The 20,210-nt window shown below is 39.3% G+C and overlaps 1 protein-coding gene across 1 annotated transcript in view; it reads left to right on the top strand.

Moving 5' to 3' along the window:
- TUBGCP3 (tubulin gamma complex associated protein 3) overlaps nucleotides 1-20,210 on the top strand; it is a 70,478-nt gene that overhangs the window by 46,135 nt on the left and 4,133 nt on the right. Inside the window, exons 10-21 of the mRNA XM_009276142.1 lie at nucleotides 2,796-2,928; nucleotides 4,263-4,429; nucleotides 6,173-6,283; nucleotides 6,699-6,807; nucleotides 11,838-12,027; nucleotides 13,326-13,461; nucleotides 14,262-14,330; nucleotides 15,569-15,704; nucleotides 18,335-18,423; nucleotides 18,558-18,689; nucleotides 19,063-19,203; nucleotides 19,787-19,903. Of these exons, the coding sequence (XP_009274417.1) occupies nucleotides 2,796-2,928; nucleotides 4,263-4,429; nucleotides 6,173-6,283; nucleotides 6,699-6,807; nucleotides 11,838-12,027; nucleotides 13,326-13,461; nucleotides 14,262-14,330; nucleotides 15,569-15,704; nucleotides 18,335-18,423; nucleotides 18,558-18,689; nucleotides 19,063-19,203; nucleotides 19,787-19,903 (1,530 nt within the window). The remainder of the gene's footprint in view (nucleotides 1-2,795; nucleotides 2,929-4,262; nucleotides 4,430-6,172; nucleotides 6,284-6,698; nucleotides 6,808-11,837; nucleotides 12,028-13,325; nucleotides 13,462-14,261; nucleotides 14,331-15,568; nucleotides 15,705-18,334; nucleotides 18,424-18,557; nucleotides 18,690-19,062; nucleotides 19,204-19,786; nucleotides 19,904-20,210) is intronic.

The following is a 20,210-nucleotide window of genomic DNA, read 5'->3' as shown; positions in this document are numbered from 1 at the left end:
CCAGCTTCTTGTGCCCCTCCAGCCTTCTCAGTTGGTAGAGCATGGGAAGCTGGAAAGTCCTTGACTAGTGTAAGCACTGCTTAGCAACAACTAAAACATCGGTGTGTGTTATCAACTTTGTTGTCATCCTAAATCCCAAAACACAGCACTGTACCAGCTACTAGGAAGGAAATTAACTCTATCCCTGCCAAAACCAGGACAAACTTGAAGGCTGGGAAGCAGAAGGTCACATTGCAGGATGGAGAAGGGTCAGTAGTGAGCACCAAAGATAGGTGCTGGCACTGATTTTAGTTGATGTTGATGTTGATGAGAAGGTAAGGCAGAGTGAAATCTCCCAGTCTGTCAATGAAACCTTGCTAACTTTGGTACTCTGGATGCTCTGTCCATGACAAGGAGCAGCATGAAACAGAGTGTGTGAGCAAATAGGTGCTGGGGAGCCCCAGCATGGGAAGTACAAGGTTTTTTATCTGGAGGAAAGCTAATCTAATGTATGCTTCCTCAGTGCCAAACTTGGCATCAGCAGGCCCAATTTGGGAAAAACCTTGGTGTCCTCACAGGTGGCTGTCTGCACTGCTGGACTTGGTGTGCATTTTGGGTGCCAGGGAGATGGGCACTGAGAACAAGGCAGCAGGTGTCAGTGTGACACTGGAGCACTGTGTGCAGTCCTGATGGCAGCCTCTCGGACATTGGGGAGGTAGAGACTAAGGAGGGAGAAAGTCAGCTAAAATCCTCAGGAGCATGGGACAATTGCTGAGAGGGGAGATGGGAGATGGGCTGAGTCTCTTGAGGCTGAAGAGGAAAAGGCGCAGGGGGGCTGTGATGAGGCTTCCAAACTAATGAAGGATAAGCAAAACACAAAGTTGTGGAATTTGGTGAATGGCTACGAGAGGAAAGGAGGCACTCTGTGAAATTTGCAGGAGGTTGGTATAAAACAGAGAATAGTAGCCAACTTGCAAAATTTGTTTCCCTAGGATGTCATGGCAAAAGGCAGTACCAACAGGTTGAAAAATGGATTATACAAATTCATGGAAGGCAGATCTGTAAACTGCTATTAGAAGGGCTGAGCAAGCATGCATCCTCTGATGTCCTGAACGCTGCAGCTGGGCTGCAAGGAGCCTAAGGGGGACGGACTGCAGAGGGGTCAGCTTTGCACGCTCTTCTTGTTCAGCGCTTCCTTTTGTCGTTATTGGAGATAGAGCAGTAGTTCATCTAGCCAGGGTTCTGACAGAGGAAGGCATTTCTTCTGTTCATAATTGATGGAGCAGAAATCTTTAAGAAAGAAGTCAGCATTCTCAAGACTTGTGCCAGATTATCCCAGAGGTGAGCTTGGTGACTTATCAATTTTATTTTAAAAAGTGGTGGAAAAAATAGACTTTTTTGAAAAACACTTTCTTTAGAAAACTGAATATTTCAATTGCTTGAAAACATGTAGAAAATTGTGTCTTGGAATTGAGTGCGTGCTGCATTCTTGTATTCAGGAGATCATACAGGCTGCCAGCTTAGGAGTTGTTAGCTGCAGTTCCAGTTGGTAGTTCAGGCATAGTAATACATAACAAGAATCTCATCAAAGGGTTCTGTGCTGTCTTTCTCTGTGTAACTTTATATTATGCCTTCAGAGCTTCCCCCAAACATGTTTTTTCCTCTGAAAGAGTTGTCCTGAGTACTATTCCGTAAGCTTTTCAGGTCTTTTCCTTGCAGATTGTTTTCACATTGTAAGCCCCTTTAAAAATGCGCTTCCATGATGAAGATGTAAGTGTATCATCTCTTCCCTAAAGACAAAGAGCCGTTCTTGCTCATATATCTTTCTTACCATGCCAATTTCCATCTTTTTCCAAGATGAGTTTAAAAAAACAAACAAAAAAACCCCCATGGACCCAGGAGCATCCAGAAGCTAATGGATTTAACTGGCTTTGAGACTGAGCTTAATGTGGATGACAGTAGCCTTAAGTTTAACTGATACATTGTATTTGGCAAAAAAGAATGTGCTAGATGTGGAAGCACAGAGTGGATTGGTTGTGGCATACAGGAAGAAACAGAGCATCTTTTCTAACAGTTTATCTGCTTGGACTGCTCTGGGAACTTGCTTCTGTATTCTTAGGTTGTGTTCTTGTCCTGCTTACCCCATCTGTACTTGTACGAGATGTGCATTTGCATCTCAGATGCAAATATTTGGCTTTCATTTTCCATAGCATTGGAAGATTCATGGTAGTCACATTGTGACAGATTTTTCTTACCATAGCTTTTAAATTTTTTTTTCAATGGTAGGAATTCCTTAATCTCGGTATGTACCTAAGTTAAGTTCTGATGGCTTCTGGAGACATTGAACAGAATTTGTCCCATGTTGAACTAAAATAAGCTGGCTGTGCTATGGTAAAAATTTTACCTCCTACACCCTTCCTTTCCTTTAGATGTTTTTCTTTACTCTTTTCTGAGCATCTCTTTGGCCAGTGTTTGCTGTCTTTCAGGATCTCTGCTCTCTTTTCCTTTGCTCTTCCCTCCTTTTGTGACTAACTATCTATCACCTTGCTTTCTTTAACTTTCTTGGCCTTTGTGCTCTGTATGCCCTACTGCACTTCTACTTGTCTCTGTCCTTTCACCTGCGCTTGATTCTCTGTTTGCACGTGTGTGGCTCTCGGATTTTGGCGCAATGATTTCATGAAAGAACATATAATACTGGGTATTTCAAGTGTATTAGTAAAAAGCTAACTTCAGAACAAAAACTATGAAACATCAGTTCTGCTTCAGTTTTGCCAGTTTTGTTCCTTGATATGTCTTTCTGTTTCTAATTTGATCAGTTGCAATTGGAAGATGATCAGGGTGTGAATTTGGGACTTGAAAGCAGTTTAACACTTCGCCGTCTTCTAGTCTGGACATATGATCCTAAAATAAGGTTGAAGACCCTTGCAGCACTTGTTGACCACTGTCAAGGTCTGTTTAACATTAATTTAATATTTATGGGGAAGTTATGTAACTTTGAGTGGTTGTGCATGCCAAAGGTGGATATCAATAATATTACTGTTACATTTTTTTAGAAAATTTTAAGTAGCTATTCCAGAGGATTCTCTCTCTTTTAGTTTAAGCAAAAACCTGATGAATTATAGTGCTGTTTTGATATTATTTTTTGCTTTTTTTTAAAACTGGAACATGCTTGAGAAATCCTTCAAATTTTAAGCACACACTTTTCATGCTGTTTTCAATTATTCAATTTTAGTCATCTTTCAGAGAATGTTATACTGTGAAAAAACCCACTAATACACTATGAAATGGTTGGCTTAGTCTCTTCATTATGTATATTATGCTATTCCTCTATGTATGATGGCATATAGGAGTCATTTGCAACTTGTCTGCATATTCATGTGAAACAACAAAACTTAACAAATCTGCAAATAGTATGTGGCTGTGTTGGCAATCCACAAGAAAATGCTGAGGGGTGGTGTTGGAGTTGACCAAAACTTTGGCCAGTAACTGACCCATAGGCTATGCTTCTCCCTAAGGGTGCTTCAGCTTTGCTGTCTTTGATAATAAATGGAGATTGTGGCCCTTTGGAAAGAGCATCTTAACCAAAAAAGCTTGCAACACCTGTTTTACCTTGATTATCAGAATTAGTAACAATTTTGAAAAAAAAAAGTGGGCTTTACTTTTAAGACATTCATGAAAACTTTGAATGCTACAGCCTGTGCTGCAAGGAACCTTTAAGCTGTTCAGCATAACAGCAAAACAAGTACTAGTTCTATTTTTTTTTTTTTGGACAGTCTCTTACCTTTCAATTGCAAGAAGACAGGAGATATTGCCTAAAGGAGCTATGGGGGGAACTATAACCAAGAACCAGAAAAGATGTGTTTGTGTGTATGTATGCACACAAAACATCTGAGAGAGAGTCAAGTACAGGAGAGAAGGAAAACATACTAAGGCTTCTTTAATGCTATTCTGGTGGGGGCGGTGATGAAGAAAAGAAGCATAAAGTCAACCTTTGTGTGTGATCTGATGCCTTGAAATTTGCATTCCTCCAAGCTACCACAAAGTAGACAGAATACAGCGTCAGAGAACTGTGCTTAATGCTTCAGTGAGATTAGTGATTTATGCCTTAAAACCTAGGAATTCCCCGTCAACATAAAAAATGTACTTTTGGTACATTTTAGAATTGCTGTTCAGCAAGATCTGGGTGACATATGAGTAGCTAAAATCAATGGCTGCTGAATTTAAGTGTGGTGTATATATTTTTCCTTCATACATTTCTGTTTCTCTCCCCTGTGATCTTACAGGGAGAAAAGGTGGTGAACTAGCCTCAGCAGTTCATGCCTATACTAAAACAGGAGATCCCTACATGAGATCTCTGGTTCAGCACATTCTTGGCCTAGTATCGCATCCTGTACTGAATTTCCTTTATCGCTGGATTTATGATGGAGAGCTGGAGGATACATACCATGAGGTAATGTATGTGATACAATAAATATTTTACCTCTGTTTGTTTGCTTTGTGGGAGTATAATCTGTGGGAAGCTTAGAGGAGAATTTGAAAAGTAGACTGTGATGGAAACGTATAACATACGAGTAAGTAATATATACAATAACAACATGAAATGTGACTCTTTTCATGGATTCAGTCAGTGTGATGTCTGGAGGTTGCAATGAGGCAGTACATCGTCTCCAATGAATCATATCCTGGGTCTGTTTAGTAGAGGCAGAATGGTGGACTAACAATAGATGCTTGCTTCTGAAGAGAGACAAAGTCATCTCTCTATCTTTTCTTGCTTAGTGTAACAATAGTAATGTATGCAGAGTTCTCTGTAACTGTTTAGAATGCAAGCCTTGTATTGGGAATAAAGTTCAGAATATTCTACTCTGACTACCTACGGTTATCCTCAGCTTCATAAATAACTTTGGTTTGTCAAATTGGGTAGAAGAGGTTTATGGTTCCAGAGTTCCTCTAGAAACTCTACAGAGTTACTTGTTCTGACTTCTGTAACAGCAAGTTCTAGTAACTGTCCCTTTTCTTCTTAGAAACATTTTTATGCCTTTTTAAGCTCTCCCAACTCTTTTTCCTGTCTCCAATCAGTACGGTCTTGTTAGTGATATTTTTTGGTTCCAAGAAGCCAAAGAATCTTTTTAAAAATGAATTGAGCACTTCTGAGACATATCTGAGTAACTTTACTTGAGTGTGAAATATGCTGTCTGATTTCTGAAACTGTCCATCTGGGCCAAAATTAAAATGAGTACAAATATCACCCACATCTGATCTTTAAGGTCAGCATTAGGAATCTTTATGGCTAGAAGTGTAAAATAGACTTTACTTTTTTTCTAGCTACTCCTCAGACATGTAAGGTGGTGTCTTTTTTGGTTTTTATATCATTCATTAGCATTCAACTCTTTGTTTAAAAATTTACGTGTGTGCTGTAAGACTGTCCTTAATACTGAAAAACACTATTGGATGTGGTATACTGAAAGCTACAATTTTCATACCACAAACACAGTTTTTGAACAAAGACAATTGGCTATTCTTGGTGGAAATGGTATTTGGAGGCAGTGAAAAAAGTTCTTGTCCAAAAAATGGGTAACTTGTTTGACAGGATGAGGACAGAATCCATCCACAAGTCATTTTAACAAAACTAATCATGTAGTTTTAGTTTCTCTTGCATGGGGTTGAGAGACCTTGGCATTTGCTCAGTTCAGTCGCAGAATTTCTTGGGTTTGGGTTTGGGTTTTTTTCTGCAATTCTGCATCTGTTAAAATAGGAGGAAATCCAAAGGGGCTTGAGTAAAAATAGAACCAGTAAAATAAAAGCATATTATACTTATATTCTGAACTTTATCTCCTACCCTAACTGTATAACTAATGGCCAGAAAATGCTATACGCTTCTGTATTTCATAGTGGATGTTTTACAGATAGTACGCATTACCCTGAGGTAGTCCAGGTTTCATAACGTACAGAGGAGGTTAAATTACATAAGCCGTTCTTTAACTTTTTTCTTCAGAGTTCATATTGGTCAACATACAATTTACGTATTAATTGCCAGGACTACTCTGCATGTTAGCTATGAAAAAGATTTATTTTTGCTTTTTTAGTTAAAAGAACAACTCAGAATATTTCTACAGTTTTCTGAATACAGAAATGAAACACTAGGGGAGAGAGTTTACATTCACCTTTTGTTTTTAATATTTGTTTCAATCTACAGTTTTTTGTAGCTTCAGATCCTACAGTTAAAACTGATCGTCTGTGGCATGACAAATACACTTTGAGGAAATCAATGATCCCTTCTTTTATTACAATGGAGCAATCAAAAAAGGTATGAATTCAAGAGTTAATCTTCTGATTATTTGTTTGCCCTATGCTGCTGTTTAGATTTCCATTAAGAAAATGGAGACCAAATTTAACAATAAATAATTGTCTAAAGAGTTTTGGGATTGTTTGCTGAGGAAGACTATAAGACTGTTTCTCCTTTCCATTCTCTAACTGATAAACTTTGTTTAAGGAGATCTCAAGGGGGGGAAAAGAAGTTTATGTTTAAAACCTTTTTGTGTTAGCATTGAAGTTCTGGATTGCTGTGGTTGGGATTGTGAACCTGAGAGCACAGGAAGATACCAAAAAACACTACTGTCCTGGTGGTTGTGGGTGGCTATTTTTGTTTAGTGGTGGTTGTTGGGTTTTTTTTTTCTTATATGCAAATCACTTTAAAAAAAAAAAAATCCTTTTTTGTTCAGGTCCTCCTAATAGGAAAATCCATAAACTTCTTGCATCAAGTTTGTCATGATCAAACTCCATCCACAAAGATGATTGCTGTGGCAAAATCTGCAGAGTCTTCGAAAGATGGTAAAGTATCAGTGTTAGTCAGCTTCTTCCCTTTGAACTGAGCTCTGTACAATCAATATGTGGTTTAGACTGTAAACTGGCATTTTGGATAGTGGGGTGGAAAGGAGTACAAAAGTCCCATCTGCCCTAAAGTACAGGTGTTTTAATGGAAACGCATTTTCCAAAAGATGTATGAAGATGCATATGTGTAATTTTCTTTTCTTAATTTGATAGATTTGCTGGGTGGTTGTTAATGTACTGGATTTCTGAATTAAACCATTCAGAAATCAGTCTGTCTTCAGCTGACTTTTGTTGAGAGGGCTGGGGTGGGGGCAGGGATATTCTTGAGTGCTGCAGTAAGAATTTAGTACTTGTGACTTCTCATCAAATATAATTCATCATACGATTCCATAATAATAATTAATTCTGTGGTTAAAAAATAATAAATAATCCATTAGTTGTAAATAAGAGAATGAGCAGTAAAAACAGTCAGGACAGAAGCCTTTCTGTAAATGCACTCTGCCGCTATAATACGTCCAAAGAAAACTGAGTATGCGGGAGGTTTGTAAAATTCTTTTTGAAGATTACTTGAAGTTGGGGTTGCCTGCTGTTCAATGTTAAACCAAAACTTAACTATCAGAATTCCTTCAGGTTATTTCTTTCTACTTAGAAGAGATTTTAGTTCTAATGAATGCAAACTTATATACCATTTGCAGTTATTCTTTGGTGGCATATTCTTTGCAATGAAGTTAACATTGTTTTAGATGTTTATTTGCTATCTTTCATCATGACAAGGAGACTTTATGTGTAAATACTAAGCAAAGAAGGTAAGGTAATGCATAGGATGTTGCTACATCTGGGAGAAAGGACAACTTGCTTTCTTCTGGTGAAGGTGATATTTTACTACTGTAACTTCTTTTTAGAACTCGTTTAATATACCAAAGAGAGTCTAATTGTTAAGATGCAGATCACTGGTATAATTGCTCTCATGCTATTTTGTACATAGTTTCTAGAAGTGTAATGATGTCGTACTACTATATCCAGCTTTTACCAAGAGAAGAATTATCTAAACATTTGTTTTTCTGTCCAGTTCTTAGTTTTCTAAGAACATCCTTCTTTGCACTTTTTGACATCTTGTACAATATCTTTTCTGTTATTCCTGTACTCAAATATGACTTTAGTATATGTAAGTTTGAAGCTTGGTTTTGTGGGAAAGTGTAATGATGTCGTACTACTATATCCAGCTTTTACCAAGAGAAGAATTATCTAAACATTTGTTTTTCTGTCCAGTTCTTAGTTTTCTAAGAACATCCTTCTTTGCACTTTTTGACATCTTGTACAATATCTTTTCTGTTATTCCTGTACTCAAATATGACTTTAGTATATGTAAGTTTGAAGCTTGGTTTTGTGGGATTGTCTTTTTTTTTTTTTTTTTTACCAGATTAACGGTCTTTAAGGATATTTGTTGAGTTAAATATTACACTTTAAATGTGAATTACTCTTTACCCTGAGGCTATCTGGAAGTAAAATACATTTAGGACTGTAAACGTAGGCAGATGCAGAAGGTCCTGCGTCCTGCTTTTTTTTTTTTTTTTTTTTTACCCTCCAGATTAACCTTGGATTAGTTTTTATATTAACTCTTCACAGCATGGACTTTTAGCATGAGTACCTCCATGAAAGATGTTCTAATAATAAAATCCAATTCATGTCTGCAAGAATATTTCACCTAATAATGTGATTTTTGTACCATGCGCAGTGCTTGCCCAGTCAAAGATGCGCTTAAAGTGCAGAGAGGGGTCAAGGTTAAGTGAATAAGGGCTGTAAATGCATTTGAACCATCACCTTGCCAGCTACTCCTGAAAAAGGCAAAAACATTCTTTGGCTATACTACTTTCACCACTTTACACAGCGTTTATGGCCATGCTTTTCCAATATTTTTTTTAATTTGCACTTGTTTCTCTCTCCTTGATTGAATGGAAGACCTCCACAAATATAAGTTCCCTATTATGTATGGAACGAGGACTTCAAAGCAAGTACATTATCTTAAGTGCTGAGAATACCCATTTCAGACAGAATTGTGATTTTAGAAATGGATGTTATCCACTATATCTGTAGTGTGCTGAAGGCATGCTGAGCTTATGGTCTGTAGCCTAAATACCTCATAGTATTGCACTGCCTTAATTCTCCACAAAACTGCATTTGTATTTAGGACATTTTACCTATTCAATCCAGAAAGTACATTTTGTGTCAGTGATGTTGGAAATGCATCCTGTCCTTGTTTATGCCATCTGACAATATCCTGAGAGTCCTTTCAGATAATTACTTATAATAAGATGATGGAAAACTAGGATGCCAGCCTGAATTCTGGATGCTTTTTCTCATTTTAAATCTGAATGTTTCATGGGTTTGGCTGTATTTTTTACTTCTTTAATTTGCTTTGGAACCTTAACTCTCGTGTTTCCCCACTTTCCTTTTGATGCTGAAGTAATCATGATGTAAAAAACTGTCTGAACATATATTAAAACAGGAAGTCAGAGATGAAGAACAGTGTAGAAGTTGCTCATCTTGCCTGACAGGGGATTGTAGCAGGCACTTGGGGAAGAAGGACAGTAAAAAAGGCAGATAAAGTGATCCCAGCTCCAACCTCTAGCTGCCCACAGTTTAGGAACCTCTGAACCAGGAATGACATGAGACCACTACGTTCAATAGCAACTCATGGACCTGTCAGTGCTTTTTGTCTGATCCTTTCTTGACCCATGTCTGGCTTTTCACAGTGTCCTGAGATAATTTTGCACAGCTTTAAAAACTTGTGCCTAGGTCTCTTGTTTGTTGATGTAAGCAACCTTTTTAGTAGTTTGGCATGTCAAACAGGGATGGTGCATTGCCTATGCTGGTGTGCATGTATGCAGAGATGGTGCGTTACAGCTACACATGTAAACTTGAATTTTCCAGTCTCAGAGATGAAGGCCTGTGGCCAGGTCACTTCCCTCAAGGCAAGTGGCAGTACTAAGGAGAGGGGAAAGGCTTTTTTTCTGCTTGGGATAAGAAGAAGTTGAGACTGGTCCATGTGTCCTCAGCCATAGGTACTGCCTTACACGTGCTCACCCCTACTTGAGTGGAGGCAGGACCAGCATGTGTGACTTGGTAGGCTTGCCATAGGCAAACTAGGCAATTGCCTGCTGCCTGTTGGTTTTGCCTGTGCCTTGAGCCAGTCCTAGGACCAACCTCTGTGTCCAGTTGCTGAAGGTATTAGCCCATAACTCTTTTTAGGTTGGCTTGTTGCCTCTTTTGCTTTGCCCATTAGGCTCACACCATCTTGTGAAAAGACGCTTGCAGGAACAGATCATTGGGGTGTTGTAACTTACTGTGTTCTGTATGTGAAACTCCTCTTTTAGCTTTTTTCCCTTTCTGGAAGTTCTTCCTTCTTCCACTAAAGCCAGCAGTGAAGCCATGTGGCAGATCAGATGGCTGGTACCACTACGCATGCAAGCAGCCACACTTGAACCCATCTTTTGAAGACAGCAGTTAAGAGGACAGGATTCACCGATGGGGAAAGACTAGATGAAAGTCAGAATTGATTGGACATTCTCACTGCCCTGTTGCCCTGTACCAGTGAGACAAATGCATTTGCACGAACTGATGTTTGTCCCTTTTTCCCAGCAGTGGGAACAGTGCTGCGTGCTTCCTTACCTGTGCAATGCAAGAATTGCTTTGTCAGATCACACGAGATCTCTGCCTTGACCAGAGTGAGCAGAGACCTTGGTGAGCTGTATCTCCTGGTTAGCAAACCAGGAGACTGGAAAGGGCACTTTGAGGATTCCTTACTACAGGCTGTATTAATTCTCGCATCTCCTAAGCTTGATGCGTGTTACTTGACTAAGTAGTATTCTCCTAGTGTAGGGATTTTGAGCACAGCAACATACTATACAAGTGTCATCTCTTTGACATCTCTGAATATGCTTGCACTTTTGGTGTCTTACGGAGAGCTTCACAGGTTACTGAATAAGAGTTTGGAAACCTCAGGGAATGTCATTGAACCAGACATTGTGAGGTTTCCTTCATTAAAGAGTGACTTCTTTATTAGAACCACTGTTTATTTCTTCGATTTAAAGCATTTTATTAATTGAGACTGAATCTCATCAGAACAACATGAAACTTGGTTTTAATTTTTCCTGTCTGCAGTACAGGTTGAAACTAATCCTGGAGCAGGCAGTGCACTGTCTTACACCAATTTGGTACCTGGATCTTCATTTTTTACCTTTAAAGCAATAGTTGTGTAATTAAAAATTGTTGAAAGTGGGAGTATATCCTTTAATGATGAGGAAGGTCTGAATCTTACGGTAGTTGGCAGTCAGTATTTGGAGTTTTGCTCCGTCTTGCCTGAAGAGGCCGCACTTCTTGCCATCTCGTAACAGCCTTATTGCAGTCCCTTTCTTAATAAGCTTGTAGTTGTAGAAAAGAGTGACATATGCTTCCTACTAAAGGGCAGTGTCCTACTTTCTGCCCCCAAGTTGCCATGCATTAACGGTGGAGAAAAAAACGTCAGGTTGCTGGCTGTCCCCCAGATAATGCAAGCATATTCCTTCCTCTCTCATTCTGACTTGTATGTGGGAACTCTTTTCTGTTGAATGTTCTGACTGATTCTTCGATTCCTTCCACCCCCCGCCCCCAGCAGTGACTTGTGATTTAGATCCCCCCCCCAACAAAGCTTTTCCTTAACTCTGAGCTTTTAGATCTCCTTAAATTATTTGATTCTGTAAATTGCAGTATTTCAGCAAGGTAAAAAAAAACTAAACCACTTTCTGTGTAAAAGTGATGAAATAATATTAGCTCTTGTTGGAAAGTACAAGCTGGGCAGAGATTAAAAGTAATAATGTTGAAGTATGGACTGCTTTAGACTTGCTTTCACTTTGGCTATGCCAAATGTATAATATAGTAGATCAGAATAAATAGCAATTTCTCTACTTGTATGTTTCAATTCCAAAGCTTGTTTGCCTCAGTTTTGGAAAAATACTAATTTAATTTTAACCCCCCTTTTTTTTTGTTTTTAGCTGCTGATTTGTTCACAGATTTGGAAAATGCATTTCAAGAGAAAATCGATGCAGCTTATTTTGAGACCAGCAAATACCTGCTGGATGTTCTCAATAAGAAGTACAATTTACTGGAACACATGCAGGCCATGAGGCGCTACTTACTACTTGGTCAAGGAGACTTCATCAGGCATTTAATGGACTTGCTCAAGTAAGAGAGTAGGAAGGGTGATTATGTTGCATTTCTGATGCTTGCAGATGTGCATTATCAGCACAGAAACTGTTTCGCTTTTGGAAAAGGACCCTTTAGGTATCTTATTACTCAAAGGTTTAATTGAACAACTTTTAAACTCTGTTTTGGGTTTAATTTCTTTGACCCTGAGGCTTAAACTTTGTTCTTCCTCTTTGGTAGGAAGTATATACAGTACCGTTTCACGTCTTGAAAAGTTGCACTAATACAGATACCCTTGCGCTTGACCCTGTGACAGCCTTGAGGATGTTAGCACTTCTCTCGCTCCTGTCAGCAAGTTTAAGCAGAAAAGTTCTGTTGCTCTTGATGCCACTAGTTAGCATTGCTGTGAATGTTAGGCTTCTCTATTTTGGAGGTGTTTGGTCCAAAACATTGTGTCAAAACCCCTCAATGCATTTTTAAAAATTTAATTGATGCCTCACCAGCCTCTGTTTTAAGCACTCAGGTGCACCCACAACTATCAGTTTCAGTTCTTAAAGTGTGTTTGCAAGCTCACCGCTTTTACATGCTGGTGCTACTGATGAAACTTAGTATACCAAAAATATCCTTCACAAAGCTTTCCTTTAGTCTAGAAGGCAGGCTTTGTAATAGAGATTACATTAACTTGTTTGTAAAGCAAAATCAACATTGTCTGGTGAAGATTTGTACATGACCGTGCTTTTTTAAGTGAAAATTAGTGTGAAGCAGAGTAAGGTTGGTTTGTGGAGTCAGTATTACATTTGAGGCAGAAGCAATGAGGGGCTTTCCAGTACTGATCATGGGGGAGGGGAGTAGTGCAAGGTGCTTGTTACTTGCATGTTGCAACTCTTTGGAAAGTTTAAGTTACATAGAAGGAGTGGGTTTGCGTGCTTCTGCCAGCACTCCTAAGCCCAAGAGATGGCTATCAGTAAATCTCTCAAAACTGAAATGAAATTATTGGTTTGATTGTTAATGATGTAATCTGCCTCATTTTAGATATGAATGCAACTCAAATTACAGAATAGTTATGCTAGCAATCCTGTTAATTTCAAATTACTGGTATTAAATGAGGATGAAGTTACTCCTCATGCTGATGTTCAGGTGTATAGCTGCATATGAATAGACAAACACTGCTCATATTCTGCTCATTGATTTTTTGCGTGGTTAAGACTGAAAGGGTAATACAACAGGTTTTGAAAGTCTGTCAGAAAAGTGTTTCACTGTGTGCTGCAGTTACTACCAAATTGCTGCTGCAGAATATTTCAGTAATATGCCATGACTGTTTGTCTCATAACTACCAGGCCAGAGCTTGCACGACCAGCTACAACCTTATATCAGCATAATCTAACTGGAATCCTTGAAACAGCGGTGAGGGCAACTAATGCCCAGTTTGATAATCCTGAGATTCTCAAACGACTGGATGTTCGACTTCTGGAGGTCTGTTGCATCATAGTGATTCTGACCTGAAACATACCTTTTTTTTATGTGTGTATACATGCAGACATCTATAGGAAACAAAATTTTCATATGTGTATATAGTAAATAAATTTCCCCCCTGCTTTCCATTGAAGTCTACTTTGAATTATGTAAACCTCATTTAATGAGTCTTCTCTTCTTTTCCCGTTTCCTGCCTATTGTCTATTTGTATTTCAAGCTGTGGGTTTACAGCCGTTTCATTGACAATACGAAGTTGAGTATTTGGGGTCTAACAGTAATTGATGCTGGTGGCCCTGATTTGAGGTTCTGCAAACAGCTCCTACTGCTGTTGCTCCTACAAGAATCTGGGGGGTGGTGTCTTTGCCGCCTAGTCACAATGAGTGAAGCAATGAAAGTGCGTTTCATGAAGGAGATCTCTTGTAAGAAACTTGACTTAATGAGAAAGCTCCAGTCCCAGAGGTGGGAGTTAACTGATGTACTGTAGCCTCTGAAATAAGTCTATACCTTAGGATGGGTCCTGCCTAAGTTTTTCCTTCCCTTCATTTCCCATAGTAGCTCCAAGGGAAGAACATTGACATTACAAACATCAACATTTGGGTGAGATGAATCCCACCCTTGTGTCAAACTTCAGTTCATTTTTGCTTAATCTACTACTTTTGACAAGGAACTCCTGTATCCTGTATAGATGTGGATGCTTGTTTATTCATAGGCTGTGGAGAATGGAAGAGTAAGCAAGAGTTGCTCTTCAGCACTAATATGCTCTGGTTATACACTGAAAGTAGCATATCTTTTTAATACAGGTGTCTCCTGGGGACACTGGATGGGATGTCTTCAGCTTGGACTATCATGTTGATGGGCCAATAGCAACGGTAATGTCATATACTGCTGGCTGTGACCATGTCTCAGATATTGAACTGAGTTGCTAAACTTTTTTTTTAATTGAAATAACCATGTAAGATCAGAGAGACTTTTTTTTTTTTGCATGTGGGATGCACCCACTGTATAAATAGTTGAGCCAAAATTTCAATTCGTATAAATTAACTGTGAGTGCTAAAAAGCTACATTTAAAACAATCATTACTGAAAATCAGTAATTCATTTGTTCCAGCAGAGATTTTTAGTGAGTACTTAATAAATGGAGTGCTCCTCTTCTTCTGTTATGACTGGGCTGTAGCTGCTAATTTGGGATAATTTGCAAGGAACTGAAGAATGTATTTGAGGAGAACCTATTTGTACTATCTAAATTAAATTTGATAGGTAGCGTTCATTAGAAGTACTGAGAAAATAGCTGCACTATTGATCAGACTGCATTTAGCCTTATAAAGAACTTGTAAAGAATTTTTTTTTTTAAACAGGACATCTAAATGTGAGTCTGACCAGCAGAAGGAATTTTCATGTACATATGTAGTTTGAAAAGAGCAAAATGTTTAGGCTTTGTCTTGTTCACCCCTCCTTACACTTCCTCCCATACGGGACTGGAAGTGCTCAAAACCTCCCAAGAAATGATTGCCTCCTAGCATGTGGGTCCAAGCTTTTTCAATTGGCATGTTGGTAGGACAACAAATACAGTTCTACTTTCTCAGCCTACAATGAATTGGAACTGGCAAAAGCATCAGAGCAGGATTCCAAAAAAACCCCCACAAACAAGAAAACAAAACAACCTTTTTATTTAACTTTTTTAAAATGCAGAAGAGATGCCTATGTGGAGGACTCGTGTACAGAAGCATATAAGCTGCAATGCATTTCTACTCCATTGTCTTCAGTCTTCTCAAGGATATGATGTGGAAAAATTGACTATGTGGGAATCTTTTTAGTGTTAAAATGCAAAAAATAAAATGACGGTGCTGCTGAAGTGCACTCTGGACCAGAGCAGGTGCTATAGCTCTGCCCTTAGCAGTGCCCTGTGCCTACTTGAATGTTAGGTGACTTAGTTCAGCCCTTGAGGGAGGATCTTCCCAAAAGCTCTGGGGTTTCCGGGGATTTTGTTTAGACAATATTTACCAATAAACTGCATGGGTCAGAATAGATGGACTGTGAAGAGGTTCTTGGTCCTTTGGAACACGTGGTATGTCTATTAAATTTGTGCTGATATTTTGTTTGTTTTGTAGGTATTTACCCGTGAGTGCATGAGCCACTACCTAAGAGTATTTAATTTCCTTTGGAGGGCAAAGCGAATGGAGTATATTCTTACTGATATATGGAAGGGGCACATGTGCAATGCAAAGCTTCTGAAAAGTATACCAGGTGAGAGAGGCCCAAATGGATGACGTACTTGTAAACTGGATTTAGATGATTGCATCTTATTTTAAACTGTATGTTAAGTGGGAGGAAAAAAGTCTGTTGGGACAGATGAGTTTTGTATTTTGTTGTTCTTCTTGACTGAGTGTTTAATGGTAGATGATGATGAAGATAAAACAACATTGTTGTAAATGGAAGTTTCCTGTTTGTTGTTTTACTTAATCCTTGATAGTGAGTTTTTGTAGCAGTGAGCAAATGGAACATCCCCTGTCTCTGGAAAGACTCTTCCATCCCCTTTTACTCATCTTTGTTGATGCCTTCCTATCTGTAGACTCTGACTCCCTCTTTCTTGTGCTGGAAGTAGTAAGTCTCACACATGCACGCTTCTGAATTTACTAGTTTTACCTTCACTCATTCCCTGTGCTTTTGTTTAGCTAAGAACAGAAGAGGTAAAGATAAGAGAAACAGATGTTTGAGAAGAAATAGGAAAGCTGTCCGGTGTAGTGGCTCTGGTGTATGTTTAATGGACTGGGATTTTTTGATCCTACTTCTCAGCTGAGAATATAGTCATATTTGTGAGCATCTCTACTGGCTCAATCATGACTTTTTTTACTTAGCTACATTTCTCTCAGTAAAAAATAGCTATTAAGGGTTATGCTTTTTTGTGACATAGTAATATTTACAAAGATATATTTATGTTTTTATAATTAGAAACTGGTGGGTGGGCGGTAGTGGACACCTTGGCCTCAGAAGGTCGCTGGGAAACAAAGTCTTGTAAAGTCTGCTCCAATGCACAAGGCTGATCTCTGGAACTGTATGGGATGACTAGGCTTCCTTTCTGTTTCTGTGAGATAGTTTAGTTTACTGTCATTTCCGTGTCCCAAATAAGTGCTTGTTTGACTCAAAACCAGTGGTCTATTGCGTTCTTGCTTTCTGTTCCCTTTGAGACTAGTGTACAGTTAACAGATTTTATTCTCATCACCCTGAGGGTCTTCAGGCTAGAGCTGTCTCCCATTGCTAGGGTTTTGTTTGTTCTCTTGCTCTCAGAAGGAAGCTTGCTTTTTCTTCCTTCCCCGCCCCCCCCCCCCCCCCCCTTCCTTGGGAGGCCTTTCTGGGGCTTTGCCACGGAACAATCTTCTGTAAGTAAAAGCTCAGTTGCTTGTTGCCTTTAGGTTTGGCTATGTTTTAAGTAATGCAGACATTTAAAATGCTGGCCAAGCTCTTATAGCTATTGTTGGCAGAAGGAGCCGAGTGTTGTATTTCTCAGTTTGTGCCTCTGACAAAGGAGAGTGTGTTTACAAAGACCTGTACTGCCTTCTGCCTGAAGGGACAGGAGTCTTCCTTGCTCATTGGCATGTCTAAATTGGAAGCTGCGAGTAGAATTTTTTCTGAAATACACGGAGAGTCCACCCCAGCACTGATTTATGAAGAAGCAGTAGAACTTGCTTTTATTTTCTCTCTCTCCCTCCAAAGCAGTACAGTCCAGTCACAGAGCACCAAATGGAAGACAGTAACTGATAGGAGGAAGCAGCTGCAGGGTCTTTTGTTTTTTAACCACAAAGAGGTAGCCCTGACTTTCAAGGATAGCTTTATTCACAATTCCCAAAAATTCTTAACAGCCAGGGATTTTAATGCTTTAAAGGAGTACTTCTAGACAGTAGTGTCAAGCTCGCTTTTTTCCTATCAGTAACTTGAAGAAGAAACACAGATGTATCCAACTCACCAATGTTGAGGAATTTCTGTTGTTTAGCCAACCCTGGAGGTTTTTTTCATTGATCCTATTTAAAGTAGATGCAACATAATGTGTTAGGGATAGTCTTCCTGCAAAGGCATAAGAAATGAAGAACAGAGTAGCTTGTAATATCTTTCAGATCACTGGATGGTTCTGTAACATCCCAAGATACGAAAATGTAGAATTCCTTTTGTAGTAGTCTCATAGCTTGTCTGCAGCGGCAAATTATTTTGGCAGCTTTTTAGAAATTACTTCCTCTGTCTGGATATCTGCCTGATTCCACAAGGCTGAGTATCTTCGTTCCAGAGAATTTTTGCAGTTGATGGTAATCTTGATAATACCCTTCTGCAACAGAGACCACCTCTTACAGGTGAGCAGCTAAGGCCATTAGTGACTTACCTGTGGATCTCTGGTGGATCAGGGAATTGAGCCTGGACCACATGAGCCACAAATTCCCTACTCCTGTCACAGCCACCCTCTCTTTTGATCTCAGTGTAGCAAAGTAATGCAAAATATGCTGTCTGTGGTTTGAAGGCTAATGGTAAGAGAGGCCTCAGAAGCAACTGTAAATCTGTGGCCTCAGATTTTCAACCAGAAGAACACGTGGGACGTTTACTGTATTTTGGTCTCTTGGGACTGAGAGGGTCTTTTCACTTGTGATACTCAGCAAGTTTCCAGCACTGTCTGAGCACAAAGTCGGCATCATCTTTGGCTCACATTTTCTAGGGGTTAATTGTGCAATGTTCTTTGCTCATCTGTTGCCAGCCAGTATTGCTGCTACCATCCAAGACTAGTGGCTGTTTTATGAAGTGTTCAATTTGGTAGAAAAAGTTTACCAAGCTGGTTTGATGGCTGTGCCTGTCCTTGCGGTCTTTAACATGCCATCTCTTTGGATTTTTTACAGAGCTTTCTGGGGTGCTGCATCAGTGTCACGTTCTGGCATCAGAAATGGTCCATTTCATTCATCAAATGCAGTATTACATTACATTTGAGGTATACTCTATCCACCCAATTAGTTGCTTAAAAATGAAGTACTTTTAATGTTCTGTATGTGTTGTGTGTCTTAAGTTTCAAAGAGCTTGTCATCTAGCAAATCAAAACAGCCCAATCCTGAATCATTGCTCCAGGTGCTTGAATGTTCGTGGGATGAACTCTGGAACAAGGTCCAACAAGCACAGGACTTGGATCACATCATTGCAGCTCATGAAGTTTTTCTAGACACAATCATAGCTCGGTGCTTGCTGGATAGCGATTCCAGGGTAAGTCTTCTCCTTTGCATTAAATTGTAGCTTTGTGATCTTGGCTTATGCGTTAGGAACCATCTTCTCTTATGTTGTAGGAGCAAGGGGAAAAGTAATTTTTCTTTCTCTGATATAAACCTTATTGTGATAGGCTCCGTTCGTACTCCCCACACACAGTGACAGATGCTAATTATAAAGCTTGTTACAATGTGGGCCAGTTGCTTTTGGTCCTAAGAAGCTGTGTGATCATGACTTAGGGCTTTGCAAAACAGTCTCTCCAGCTGTGGATATTAAAAAGATTTAATTTACTCACGTTCTGAAGAGTGGTAGTAACTTAAAACTCTTTTGCCATACAACTCGCTCATTGTTTTGTTGCTTAAATGTCTCACAGGTACTTCTCAACCAGCTTCGAGCTGTTTTTGATCAGATCATTGAGCTCCAGAATGCCCAAGATGCAATGTACAGAGCTGCTTTGGAGGAGCTGCAGCTGAGATTGCAATTTGAAGAGAGGAAAAAACAGCGTGAGCTTGAGGTACAGCAAGGATGTTGCTAGAACATGAAAATTAATTGAGGCAGATATACTTGTCTTTTGATATACGGAGGATTTTAGATATCATGTAGAGGTACAGCAAAAATGAAAAATGTAGGAACAAATGTAAAAGTCATCAGCAGTAGCTAGTGAATTAAAACAAAACTGCTGAATGGTGTTTTTCATTTCTGTCTTGCCCAAAACTTCTAGGTGAATAGATTCTGCAGTGGGCTTTGGAGGATGAGAAATTTAGGTCTGTTTCATGTGAAGGAAATGGAAGAGGCTTTAATATTCTGAACCCTTTTGCAAAAAATGCCATAGCTCCATGCCTACCTCCCTACTGTCAGTCTGTGGGACATGCAGTGCTCGTGTGAGACTTGCCTGCTTTGCTAACTCAGATTTCTTTCATGTGCTCTACAACCACCAAGGGGACCGATAGTTTCAACACTAGAGGCTCCGTGTTTGGCTTTCTATGGCAATGGTTGGTTTGTATAAACATGGTAGTTTAGCCGGGCAGAAGGGTGGCCCAATTAGCAACTTTCATCGTGTGACGCTTGACCTCTTAACTCATTTGGTCTCTGTGTAGGGCAAGTGGGGTGTAACTGCATCAGAAGATGAAGAAGAGAGCAAGAGGATGAAAGAATTTCAAGACTCAATACCCAAAATGTGCTCACAGCTGCGAATACTCACTCACTTTTACCAGGTGCCTTTTAGTTTATATGTTTTTTAATATGGATGCTGAGCTTTGATATGTAGAAATCAATTTCAAACATAGAGTAGGTGTAACTTCTGTATTCGTGTGTGCAGTTTGTGGATCTAGGGCTTCATTTTTTGCTTCTCTACTTAGAAGCCTGTATTCACTGTTCCTCAGTAGACAGCAAGTTTTGTGATCATGTATGTTCCCCTGACAAAGAGGAATAGTCTCTTCATGTAAGTCTCCTTCTTCCTCCAGTAGTGGAAGTAATAGCTATTTCTTGGTGTAATCTGAAAAAAAAAAAAAAAAAAAAAAA

The sequence above is a fragment of the Aptenodytes forsteri genome, unplaced genomic scaffold (genome assembly GCF_000699145.1).
Source record: "Aptenodytes forsteri isolate BGI_AS27 unplaced genomic scaffold, ASM69914v1 Scaffold96, whole genome shotgun sequence".
Taxonomy (NCBI): Eukaryota; Metazoa; Chordata; class Aves; order Sphenisciformes; family Spheniscidae; genus Aptenodytes; species Aptenodytes forsteri.
The sequence above is the reverse complement of the archived record's forward strand: the minus strand, read 5'-3'. Positions and strand labels throughout refer to the sequence as shown.